The sequence below is a fragment of the Pleurodeles waltl genome, chromosome 8, assembly GCF_031143425.1.
Source record: "Pleurodeles waltl isolate 20211129_DDA chromosome 8, aPleWal1.hap1.20221129, whole genome shotgun sequence".
Lineage (NCBI taxonomy): Eukaryota > Metazoa > Chordata > Amphibia > Caudata > Salamandridae > Pleurodeles > Pleurodeles waltl.
The window spans coordinates 1,142,059,389-1,142,071,665 of record NC_090447.1 but is presented as its reverse complement, the minus strand read 5'-3'; the positions used below and the strand labels follow the sequence as shown (position 1 = coordinate 1,142,071,665).

Sequence of the window (12,277 nt, the reverse complement as noted above, 5' to 3'; positions counted from 1 at the left end):
ACGTCCCCATTTCCCACAGCAAACCATTTCCACTATGAGGAAATACTATTAAACAGTGTTTAGCAAACCAAAGGTCAGTGAGTGTGGGGGCGTGGTTAAGGGTGTGGCTAAAAACAAAGGTCATCATTTATGAGGAATTGACGTGGGGCAGCGCTGCAAGTCTTCTTGCTACACTGTCACACGCCAATACAGAAGGGCAGGAATGGACCGTATTTATGAAATACAGTGCATTTTGCATTTCTGTCCTTTCCCCCTGTGCTGGCGCACAATTGTTAGCTAGTGCCAACATAGGCAGGATTGTATTTGTGCAGGAAGGGGGACCTTCCTGCACAAAACCAATCCAGAGAGGCACTGTACCTCTTTCTATATGTGCAGCAGATTGCAACACACATGGAAAGAGAAAAAAACAAGGAGAAATTAAAACATTTCTCCTCATTATGCCTGCTCTAGGGAGGAGTAAGGTTTTGGCACTGCTGCAGTTTATGTGATTTTGTAAATCTGGGGCAGCGTCAAAATCCATCAGTGTTGCATGGGAACACCCACCACAACGCCCATGGTACGCCTCCTTGACGCAAAGTAAGGCAATGCAGCGGCTTGCGCTGCTTTGCCTTACTCCATATCTACAAGGCAATTCAATGCCACTCTGGGTGGCTTTGCATCACCTCATAGGTATGAGAGAGAGGCTTGTGCCACTGGAGCGTGAAAAAAAAAATGATGCTCCAGCAGCACAAGCCTCTCATAAATAAACCCAAAATATTCTCTACGTTTTTTAAAAGTCTTTCACCGTCAGGTAGCTACATATAAAGTAACAGCCAGCTTAAATGAAAAATAAATAAAAGAAAGTTGTTACTCATTGGGAAATGCACTGTAGTGCATTATGAAACCTCCAAAAATAAATGCACTGCAGAGGTCTGTGTGTAACCAGAGAGCGACAGAACTAAATCTTGGTTAGTGCAGTTGAGAATAGTGACTTGTGTATTTTTAGTGCCATGAGGTCACAGCCTGTGACAGAAAGCACTGTGAATATGTAAGGCATTATTTTATATTAGCATTACACATACAGTATAAGATAGGCCACTACAAAAAGGTTTGAGATAAAACTGTGCTTCCACAATGTAGATTTAAGTAATATCAGAGGATATGAAATACCTTTTTTTTTTTTTTTAAATAGCTGTCCCTTCAACTCCTCCAGGTGAAGTAAGCACTGTGGAAATACAATTACAATTAAAAGTGCACACTTCACAGCGCAGTTGTTAACATCTGCATTACCCCTCTAAAAGAATAAATGTTCGTCCTCACAAAGCTTTCAGTGATTCGATCATTTAAAGCTGCTCCCAAGCACCCTTTGCATTTGCAGATTAGCTCTTAGAGCACATTTGCATTTCATTCAGGAAGCAGACACCCTGGGATGAAGGTCTCCTTAGCTGTCTGTGCAGCTTTCACAGCACAGGAGACTTAAATTAAAGTTACGCTGAGACATTTTAAGGATCGGCTGGAGGAATGCGTGACCCCCTTTCCAGGACTCTGAGGCCCCCCTGGGGGTCGCGACCCCCAGATTGAAGACCTCTGCTGTAGAGGTTACTGTGGACGTGGGCCAGGTGGGTGCTTCAGGCTGGCGCTTTAGAGATTCGTTGCGTCAGAATGGGGCAACGGTGGAGTCGCTCCGGCGTGCAATCACGGACTATCTTAGTTTTAATGACGACGGGAACACCTGTTTGGAGACTTTGTGGGAGGCCTTGAAGGTGGTGGTGAGAGGGGAGGTGATGTCGCTGTCCGTTGGAGATAATAAAGCAAGGAGAGAGATGAGGGAAGAGCTGGAACAGAGGGTGGCGGTACTGGAGCGGTCCTATAAATCCACTGGAGCGCCCAGAATCTGGCGGGAGTTGGAGAAGGTGCGGCAACAGCTGAAACGGCTAGATTGGGACAGGGCGGAGTATGCAATAGCGCGTCTCAAGCATAAATATTACATTGGGTGCAATAGGTGTGGGAAACTTTTGGCGCACCGGTTGCGAGCGCAGTGTCGACAATAAAGCTGGTCCGTTCCCCTTCAGGAACAGAAGTGTGAACAAGTGATCAGATTGCAGAGGCGTTTGCGGAGTTTTACCGGGGGTTGTACGTGGCGGATGAATGGAGCAGTGTGGCTCCGGATACATTTCTGGAGGGCATAGCAATCACTCCTCTTGGTGAGAGGGAGGCGTCTTCATTGGACCAGCCTATAAGGGCGGAAGAGGTCATATCAGCGATTTCACGCCTAAAGGTTGGGAAGTCCCCTGGCCCTGATGGTTTTACAGCACTTTTTTATAAGACCTTTTGTGCGGAACTTGTGCCGCTTTTGGTGCGGCTCTTCAACTCCTTCCGCATGTCGGAAGTCCTAACGCCCAGTATGCTGGATGCTACCATTGCAGTTATACATAAGCCGGGGAAAGACCCAGAGGAGTGCGCTTCATATAGGCCGATTTCGCTCCTGAATATAGATGCCAAACTATTCACAGGAATACTCGCCCATCGCCTTAATTTCTATATGCCGGGTCTTGTTGACCCGGATCAAGCAGGTTTTATACCGCACCGACAGTGCAGCGATAATACGAAGCGGCTTCTTCATTTTGACAAAATGGATCGTTCTTGCCGGGAGGCACTCTTCCTCTCTATTGACGCGGAGAAGGCGTTCGATAGGGTTCATTGGCCGTATCTTTTTAGAGTGTTGGAGCGTTTTGGACTGCGCCCAGGTTTTATGACGTGGATTCGATGTATCTACCAGTCTCCCAGGGCTGCGGTCCGAGTTAATGGTATGCTTTCTTTGCCATTTCCAATTAGGCGGGGGACTCGACAGGGGTGCCCGCTCTCTCTCCTCTTGTTTGAGCTATACATGGAGCCCCTGGCGCAGCGTCTGCGAGACAGCCCCTTGGTCTCTGGCGTGAAGTTCGGAGGCAATCGCCATCTCATTACTTTGTATGCAGATGATGTGATCCTTACCCTGGCGGAGCCCGTGACTTCGCTGCCTGCGCTTATGGGGATAATCGATGAGTTTGGTCGGGTCTCCGGATTCTGGGTGAATATGCAGTAGTCCCAGGTCCTTAGTCAGTTTGTAAGCTCGGAGCATGAGGAAGACTTGAGAGCCCAATACCCCTTTCTCTGGTTGTCCTCGCGGCTTTCCTACTTAGGGGTTGATCTGGCGCCTTCCGCTGCAAAGACGGCGAGCTTGAATTACACGAAGTTGGTTCGTGAAGTGAAGTGCAGCGAGACCTGGAGGCTTGGGGGAGACTCAAGCTGTCCTGGCTGGGCAGGGTGGCGACGGTGAAGATGACAGTCTTGCCGTGTATACTTTATGTGTTCCAGGCACTTCCCCTGACTCCACTGCCCCGGACGATAGCGACTCTTAAAGCGGCAGTTCTGAGATTTGTCTGGGAGGGTCGACCGGCGCGCCTTCCGCGACGGGTTCTGTACCGCCCTAAAGGGGCGGGGGGCTGGCAGTTCCCTGCCTTTTGCGATATTTTCAGACGACACAGTTGCATTTTCTTTTAGAGTGGAGTCGCCCACTTACTGAGAAACATTGGTGCTTTATGGACCAGGCGGTGGCGGGCCCTCATATATGGAAGGAGCCCTGGCTCCGGCGTCGACACAGGGCGGGGGGGACTCTATTCTTCCCCGATCACCGGAGCAACGTTACGTGTATGGGATGCGGTGGCTTGTTGGTTGGGGCTGACGTCGTTTCCGTCCCCGATGACCCCCATAGGTGCGAATCTGGACTTTGAGCCTGGGCTACACATGGAAGGTTTGCGGCCTTGGTATGAAGGGGCTGTAAGAGGGTGGGGACCCTTTTTGATGAGCAAGGAGTGATTCCCTTCGACCAGATGAGAGACAAATATGGCTTGACAGAGGCAGATAGGATGATGTACTATCAGATCCGGCACTGGGCCCTGTTGCTGGCTAATAGAGCATTAAGAGATAGGCCGCTAACGCCGTTTGAGAAATGGCTCCTGATGAAGAAGGATGATAAACGAGTAATCTCAGAGCTTTACAGGCTTTTGCAGGGGGAGGGGTGTCCACCTAAATCTAAGGGGCAGTTGAGATGGGAGAAGGAGCTGGAAAGAGAGCTTTCTGAAGAAGAGTGGGACAGTATCTTTTATAGAATACATCATACCGCCTATGATGTGGCAGGGGCGGAGACAGCATATAAGGTGGCCTCCTACTGGTTCTACACCCCAGCAAGGATACACACCTGGGACCACATCAAGTCTAGCCTCTGTTGGAGGGGGTGTGGTGGCATGGGTACACTTGTGCACTTACTCTGGCATTGCCCCAAGCTCCATAGATATTGGGAGAGTATTATAGACGATATTGATACAGTGTTTAATACTAAGCTTCCTAGATTTCCATCGTACATCCTGCTGGGTCTGCCTAATCCCCTCACCTTTCCTCTGCGATCGCCAAAAGGGCGGCAGATGGCCCTGGCCCTGTATGCGGCGCTGAAGCGGATTCTAGCTTTGTGGGGCACAGACAGGGTACCGACATATGTGTCCTGGCTGCAGAAGCTGAGGTTTATTCTGGCAATGGAAAAGCTTACTCTGGCCTCAACAGCGGGTGGGTGACCTGAACACCTTATGGAGACTGTTCCTTCAGATTTTATCCACAGAATTTACTGAGTTGAGATGCCGGCTTATCTGAGAGTATTGGGACTGACCTGAACCTCGGGGAGTGTGTCTGTTTGGTGGGATCTTGGGGAGGACTGGGGCAATGCGAGGGGGGCAGGGCGGGGGAACGGAGAGATGGGAGGAAGACGGGGCCTCTTGAGGGAAGCAATGTTGGTGTTTTATTAGTTATTTTTATGTTTTGTATTACTATGTACGGAGTTCGCAGCTCAACAGACTTTTGCGCGTGGCCCACCTGTTCATCGGGTTGCAAGGAGGAGACTGATGGGAGGTCCCTTTTGACATAGCTACTCAGGGGATGGATTCCTATGGGCCACTTTATAGCCTTTGGGTAGAGGTGGTGCATTGTGTTTAGGTGGTGCATTTTGTTTGTCATGCTACGATGTGCTGTACTTTATATGTTTAAATCAATAAACAGATTTGATCCATAATTCCCTCCTAGTGACCCCCTGCCCATCTATAGTATTCCAGTCATTAATTCCTGTGTTCTCGTCTTACCTTCTTCTTCCTCTCGTGTGCTTTCTTCCTCTCAATCTTCCTTTTCACTTCTGCTGAGTCACAGTAGACATAAAAGAAGTTTATAATTTCTGTTGTATTCGAAATTATGGGAATCTTATTTCCAGTTCCAGGATTCAATACTGAACCCGGCATTCATTCTATTTTTGCAGAAAATGTATTTCGCCATTGTAACATTTATGCAAAATGAATGTTTGTCAGCGTGTTTTTGTAATCTTGGAAATTTGTCATAATGATGGAATTCTTCTGCCACTCTAAGTATAGAGCACACTTTCTAGGCTTCACGTAGAGCACCGAATCTGCACAATAATAGATGATACTTCATCCTCCATCTTTTTCCTTATTGATGTACTGGATGATTGAGTAAATACCTACTTTATCTGTTGATGAACACTTTGGAGTCTTGAGCAAAGGTCGGATAACATTATTCAAATGCTGCAATGCAGTACAATACCATACTACCTCTTTGCAGGCTTGTTTCAGCTTGGTAACTTATAGAAGCCCAGTTCACGCCTTATTAATCAATACATTTTGTGTAATTTTCAGAGATGTAATTCGTGTAAAAAGTCAGGAGCTACAGTAGGCTGTGATGTTTCAAGATGTAAGAAGTCCTATCACTACGCGTGTGCACTGAAATGCAACGCCCACGCTATTGAGGATGAACAAAATGGAATTTACAAGTGAGTATGAAAAAACACAATTTTTATTTCTGCAAAATTCTTTACCTGCCATTAACCCTTATTTATCCCAGACCTCTATAGTAGTTTGAATTTATTTATTATGTCATTACGTATTCTCTTAAACAAAATGCTCCTTGATAAAGTTCATGGTGAATAACTGTAGTATCGGAGCTATAGAAATTTGCTTCTACACAGACAGAGTTTTTAGGCACTGTCGCATCAGTAGGTTTCTTTAGTTTTGGAAAATTTCAGTTACCACTCAGTAGACAATGTTACTGGAGCAGAAACATGATGAGTGGGTGTTTGTCTTTTGCACCATCACCGTGCAAAGAAAAGCCCTTTGATTGCACATATTACATAATATCATATGTCATGCACATGAGTTTAGTGCATGTACCAGGGGTGTGGAATTTATTAAAATATCTACTTGTCCAGGGGACAGGTTGCTTCTCAAATCTACTTGTCCTGTAAAAAGATCTACTTGTCCCTTTGGTGCCATGTAGTGTGGCGACAAATTATGGCAGCAATCTCATTATGAAGAGCTCTGACAATAGCCTCTCTGATTATGCCAGGGCTACTACCATAGTAGGGCTTGAATACTTGCAGTTTCGATCTCTACTGTAGCAGTTTCCTTATTTTGCCACCTTTCTGCAGATCTGCATACTGGGGCTGGAGGAAGCAGTAAGCAATAGTTCCAGGGCTGGAATGCCTTTGAGTCTGCAAACCTACTAACCTGCATGTTTTAAAGATTTTCACCAGCTTCTCTCTAATATTTTCCTATAATAAGAAAGGTTGGACATTTACTCCTGACAATGGCAGAATTAGAACTTCTTCCAGGGTTGGGAAGAAAGTGGCTGGAGGGAAAATGAACTTGCAAATCGTCAACAGATTTTCACATGAGCAAATCTACACATGCGTATTTACCCATGCTAAAATACAGTTCACAAATATTTTATAGGGGTATGACATATACCATGGGTGCACTTTTGTGACTTTCTTTAAGGATTTGGGGCCACATGTAGGTAGGTTCAGATTTGCGAGTCGCAATTTGCGAGTCGCAAATCCGAATGTAGGATGGTGTCCCTGACACCATCTGTGATTTGCAAGGGCTTCGCAAATGCCCACCTAATGAATAATCATGAGGTGGGTCGCAATTTGCAATCCCCTTGCGAATAGCGGCCCTCACAGGGATGGTGGTCTGCTGGAGACAGCAGACCACCATGTTTCTGACTGCTTTTCAATAAAGCAGTTTCTTTTTTGTAATGCAGCCCATTTTCCTTAAAGGAAAACGAGATGCATTACAAAAACGAAAAATGAAACGTTTTCGTTTCATTTTTTCAGAGCAGGCAGTGGTCCCAAGGACCACTGCCTGATCTGAATTTTTTTTTTACAGTGACATTCACAATGGGGAAGGGGTCCCATGGGGACCCCTTCCCTTTTGCAAAAGTGTTAGCACCCATTTGAAATGGGTGCAACTGCGAATGGCTTTCGTTCGCGGTCACAAAACAATCCTACATTGCACTGCTAGTCGCAATTAGGAAGGGAACAACCCTTCCTAATTGCGACAACCCATTTTGCGATTCGGTAACCAGGTTACCGAATCGCAAAACTGGGTTTGTGCATCGCAATGTGCTTTTTGCACGTCGCAAACAGCGAAAGTCGCTGTTTGCGACATGCAAACAGCTACCTACATGTGGGTCTTGGTCCCTAATTAGGTCTGGTGTTAACAAAGACATTTTGTTTTTATTAAACTTCTATTTCTTTCTCTTTCGGCTGGCTTCACTGTGAGAGATCGCATTCTGCTCTTCCACAAGGAGCATATTGGCACACAAAGTAGTTTTGTTCAGTGTCAGGAACTACAGTGGCAATCAGTGACGTAACGAAACTGGAGGGTGCCCCTTTGCAAAGAACATGGAGGAGCCCCCTCTCCAGACTCACTCAGGGCAGGTGCTGTGCTGAAGGGGCCCCCTCTAGGGCGGCTGCGGGGCCTTTGTTATGCCACTGGTGGCAACGTGTGCTTTTAGAGTTCAAAAACTTTTTCGGGGGTTTTTGCCAGTGTGTGTTACAATGTTGAGGGCCTGGTAGCTCCCACAACAATAAAATGTTACAAAAGCCATGTCAAAACAAGACACGCATTGATGAAACTAAAAGACTTATAAAAATATGTCAGATCAGTTGGCTTTGTCAGTGTTTGTTTATTTTCATGCTTCCCATATTCGTGTTGAAAATGGTTACACTGATTTTCCATTAGAAATATTTTTGGGAAATACTAGCATGCATCAACACATTTTACTAAATGACACTTCATTTGCATCTAATCAGAGAGCATTCTGGGAGCATTATACTTAGCCTCATAGCCTAAACTTTTCAGACATGTGTATACACGTTTATTTATTTTTTGTACTGGAACCAACGTCAGTAGTGAAGTGTGACCTTAAAACATTTATTTACAGCACTCACCCTAATAATGAAGGCTTTCAAATAATGAACCATAAATACAAGTTCGAACAGCATTATCTTTTGGAAACACACTACCTCAACTGCAGAGAGTTCCACTCTCTGTAAAAAAGCAGCCAAAGGGTTTGTGCTGCAGAGGGTTGGGCCTACTTGTCCCAAGGACAAAGTAAACATAAAAACATGTTGCCATTGACCCCAGACAAGATGTCCTGGGCGTCGGGCGATAGGAATTCCACATCCCTGATGTACAGTAAATGTGCTTGTGAAGTATGCTCTAGAAGTAATGATATGTTGGTCCAGAGTCTTTCAGAACAACAAAAGCCTTTAGCAGAAGACCACTTTGAGAACCTTGTTGAAAGTCGTGTGCATCCATTTTAGTTTGTGCCTGACATATTGTTCACCCTTGCAAGTGATACACTGATCATCCTGCAGTCATATACCATCACACAGTAAAAACATATGTGTCCTGGCGAAAGGTGTCATTTTGTTAGTACGTCTCTCTATGTTGAAATAATGAAGGCTGAGAGCTATTTGTACTAAAAATAGCAAGGTACAATCATAATCTCTTGACACATATCAGCAAAGTCACATAGGTGGCATCCATTCCATTACCCACTGAGAAACCCAAAAATCATGGAATTAATAACACCACAGGTGGGAAGCCAGAGCCGCAAACAAAACTAGTTTTGCACTCGTAGCAGGAGCTAATATGAAAAAATAATAATCCCCAATATCAAACAGAACCTCTTTGGAGTACATAAGCATATTAAATTATATGAACGCTTCTGACATTACACATTAAAACCAATATGTGAGGGATCTGAATGACCCTTCCAGTTCAAACTCTCCTTTTCCTTGCACGAACCAGCAGCGTTTAAGTATCACTCCTCAACAGGAAAGGTAGGCTGCTTGCTGGGTTTGTGGAGAAGTGTGCCTTGTCTCTGAGAATAACTTTCAGTTTTGCAGGGTGGAGTATTGCATATTTAACCTGTCTGTCTCTCGCTACGTTCACTATGTTGAGGTTCTACCTCTGAATAACAACGGATACGAAGGTTGCTGTAAATGACTGCACTGGCATCTGAAGATGCTTTTTATATGGTTTTGCTGTCCCCATAGTTCAATAGTGTTGTGATAAGGGACTCAATTAGGGGCCTTCCTGCACCAGTTTGGTTTGGGAGTGAAGGATTGTTGAGCCTGCTTCACTAGGAAGAACTGCGGCAAAGCAGCCTTGAGGATGGGATCTCAAATAAACTCCATTACAAAAAATTGCATATTACCTTTTCAGTGTATTTTGTGGCTCTCAGTACATGCGTCTAAGGCAAGCCCATCTGCACCCGACCGCAAACAGCGGCAGAACCCCTGGACCTCGCCCACCACTGCTACACCCCAGCAGCACCTGTCGCTCTCAACCCGGCACAAGACGACAACAACTGTAAGCAGGCATCACCAAGCAACACCAAGGGACCCTTCACCTGTTGCCACTGCAAATTCATCAGCCTCTGTCACTCATGCCCAATCCCGAGGACCCACAAAGCTGATCACAACCTCAGATGTATCCTGATCAACACCCGCTCCATCCACAGGCATGCCATCAAACTCTGGAACCTCATTGACACCACATCCCAGGATGTCGCCTTCCTCACTGAAACCTGGCTTAACCCCCTCGGCTCCAGACATCACCATTGCCATCCCAGACGGCTACAAGATCATCCTTTAAGACTGCACAAACCACCCCGGGGATGCATCGCCATCGTCCACAAAGAGTCCCTATGCCTCTCCACCATCAACGAAGACTCCACAGCCAACATGGAACTCCTCCACTTCCAGATTGGAACCAACCTTAACAGCACTCTGCGGAGCACCCTCATCTACATACCGCTGGCCCCCGGCACCCAATTCTGTGACACCATCGCTGACCTCGCCACCACCCACGCACTTGCTTCCAAGGACTACATCCTCCTCGGGGACCTCAACTTCCACCTGGAGAACCCCAATGACAACAATTCCATGATGCTGCTCGAAAACCTTGCCAACCTTGGCCTTGAGCAACTCATCACCTCGCCCACCCTCTCCGCCGAACACACACTCAACCCCATCTTCACCACCAGCAACCACATCCCCCATTAGCCACATCACCGAACTCCAATGAACCAACCACCACTATATCCACTTTACCTTCAGCAAAACCCCTGACTTACACCTCGCACACCTACCCCTCATGAATTGGAACAAGATCACCAAGGACCAGCTACTCACCGCCAACCCATCAGGACCACCAAGAGAAATGCCTTCCAGGAATGCATCAACAACAACGCACACAACTGCAAAGAACTCTTTGCAATCATCAGCGAACTGACCAACCCCAGAACAAACTCCACAGATATCATCCCCTCACAAGAACTCTACAATAACCTCTCCACCTACCTCCACTGCAAGATAGCAGACATCTAGGACAGCTTCCCAACCCAAGACCTTCCCACCACCGGCATATCCACCACCGAAGCTCCTCCAAACCCCCACCACCTACTCTGCTGGGCCAACATCTCCAATGAAGAAACCCTCAACATCATAAACTCCATCTACTCCGGCTCGCCCTCAAATCCCTGCCCCACCACATCTTCAACAAAGCAAGCAGCACCATCACGCCCAAGCTCCGGCACATCATCACCCGTTCCTTCGACACCGCCACCTTCCCAGAAATCTGGAAACACCCGAAATCAAGCCCTTACTGAAGAAACTCACAGCAGACCCAGAAGACCTCAAGAACTTCCGGCCCATCTCTCTGCTCCCCTTCACAGCTAAGGCCATTGAAAAGGCTGTCAACAGACAACTCACCAAACACATCGAACTCAACAACATCCTGGACCCCTCACAGTCAGGCTTCCGGAGCAAGCACAGCACAGAAACCGCCCTCCTCATTGCCGCAGACGATATCCGCAACCTCCTAGACAGGGGTGAGACCATGAGACCACGGCTCTCATCCTCCTCGACTTGTCTGCCGCATTTGACACCATCTCCACAACGCCGGCTACAGACTCGTCTCCACAACGCCGGCATCTGAGACAAAGCACTAGTATGGATCACCTCCTTCCTCTCCGACAGGACCCAAAGAGTCAGACCTCCCCTTCTTCTTAGAGGCCACCAAGATCATCTGCGGAATCCCGCCAGGCTCCTCCCTGAGCCCCACTCTCTTCAACCTCTACATGGCCCCCCCAGCCGCCATCGCCAGACACCACGCACTCAACATCATCTCATACGCCAACACTCAGCTAATTATCTCCCTCACCAACGACCCGCACACAGCCAAAACCAACTTCCACAATTGATTGAGGGCAGTTGCGGCCTGGATGAAGCTTAACACTGAAAAAACAGAAGTCCTCGTATCAGCAACAACCCCTCAGCCTGGGACATCTCCTGGTGGCCCACTGCCCTCGAAAGCGCTCTGACCCCCTTCGACCACACCTGCAACCTCTGCTTCATCCTGGACTCAGCACTCTTGAAGAACCATCAAGTCAGCGCAGTCTCCTCCGCCTGCTTCAACACCATTTGCATGCTCCGGAAGATCTTCAGATGGATCCCAACCGAATCCAAAAGAACAGTCACCCAGGCCCTCGTCAGCAGCCGCCTAGACTCTACGCCGGAACCACCACCAAGGTACAGAAAAGACTGCAATGTATCCAGAATGTCTCTGCCCGTCTCATCATGAACACCCCCAAACACAGCCACACCTCTGCTCTGAGAGACCTGTACTGGCTCCGAATAGACAAGAGAATCATTTTCAAGCTTCTCACGCATGCCTACAAAGCCCTTCACAACGCTGGACCGGAGTACCTCAACCAAAGAGTCCACTACTACACGCCCACCAGACAGCTTCGCGAACCTCGCACTCGCTGCCGTCCCATGTGTCCGGAAGGCCACAACCAGAGGAAGATCCTTCTTCCACCATGCCGCCAAGACCGGGAACTTCCTTCCCAT

The 12,277-nt window shown here is 47.4% G+C and overlaps 1 protein-coding gene across 1 annotated transcript in view; it reads left to right on the top strand.

Annotated features, from left to right (window-relative positions):
- The window catches only part of SETDB2 (SET domain bifurcated histone lysine methyltransferase 2), a 1,110,478-nt gene that overhangs the window by 718,598 nt on the left and 379,603 nt on the right, over positions 1–12,277 (top strand). Inside the window, exon 19 of the mRNA XM_069203525.1 lies at positions 5,712–5,845. Within this exon, the coding sequence (XP_069059626.1) occupies positions 5,712–5,845 (134 nt within the window). The remainder of the gene's footprint in view (positions 1–5,711; positions 5,846–12,277) is intronic.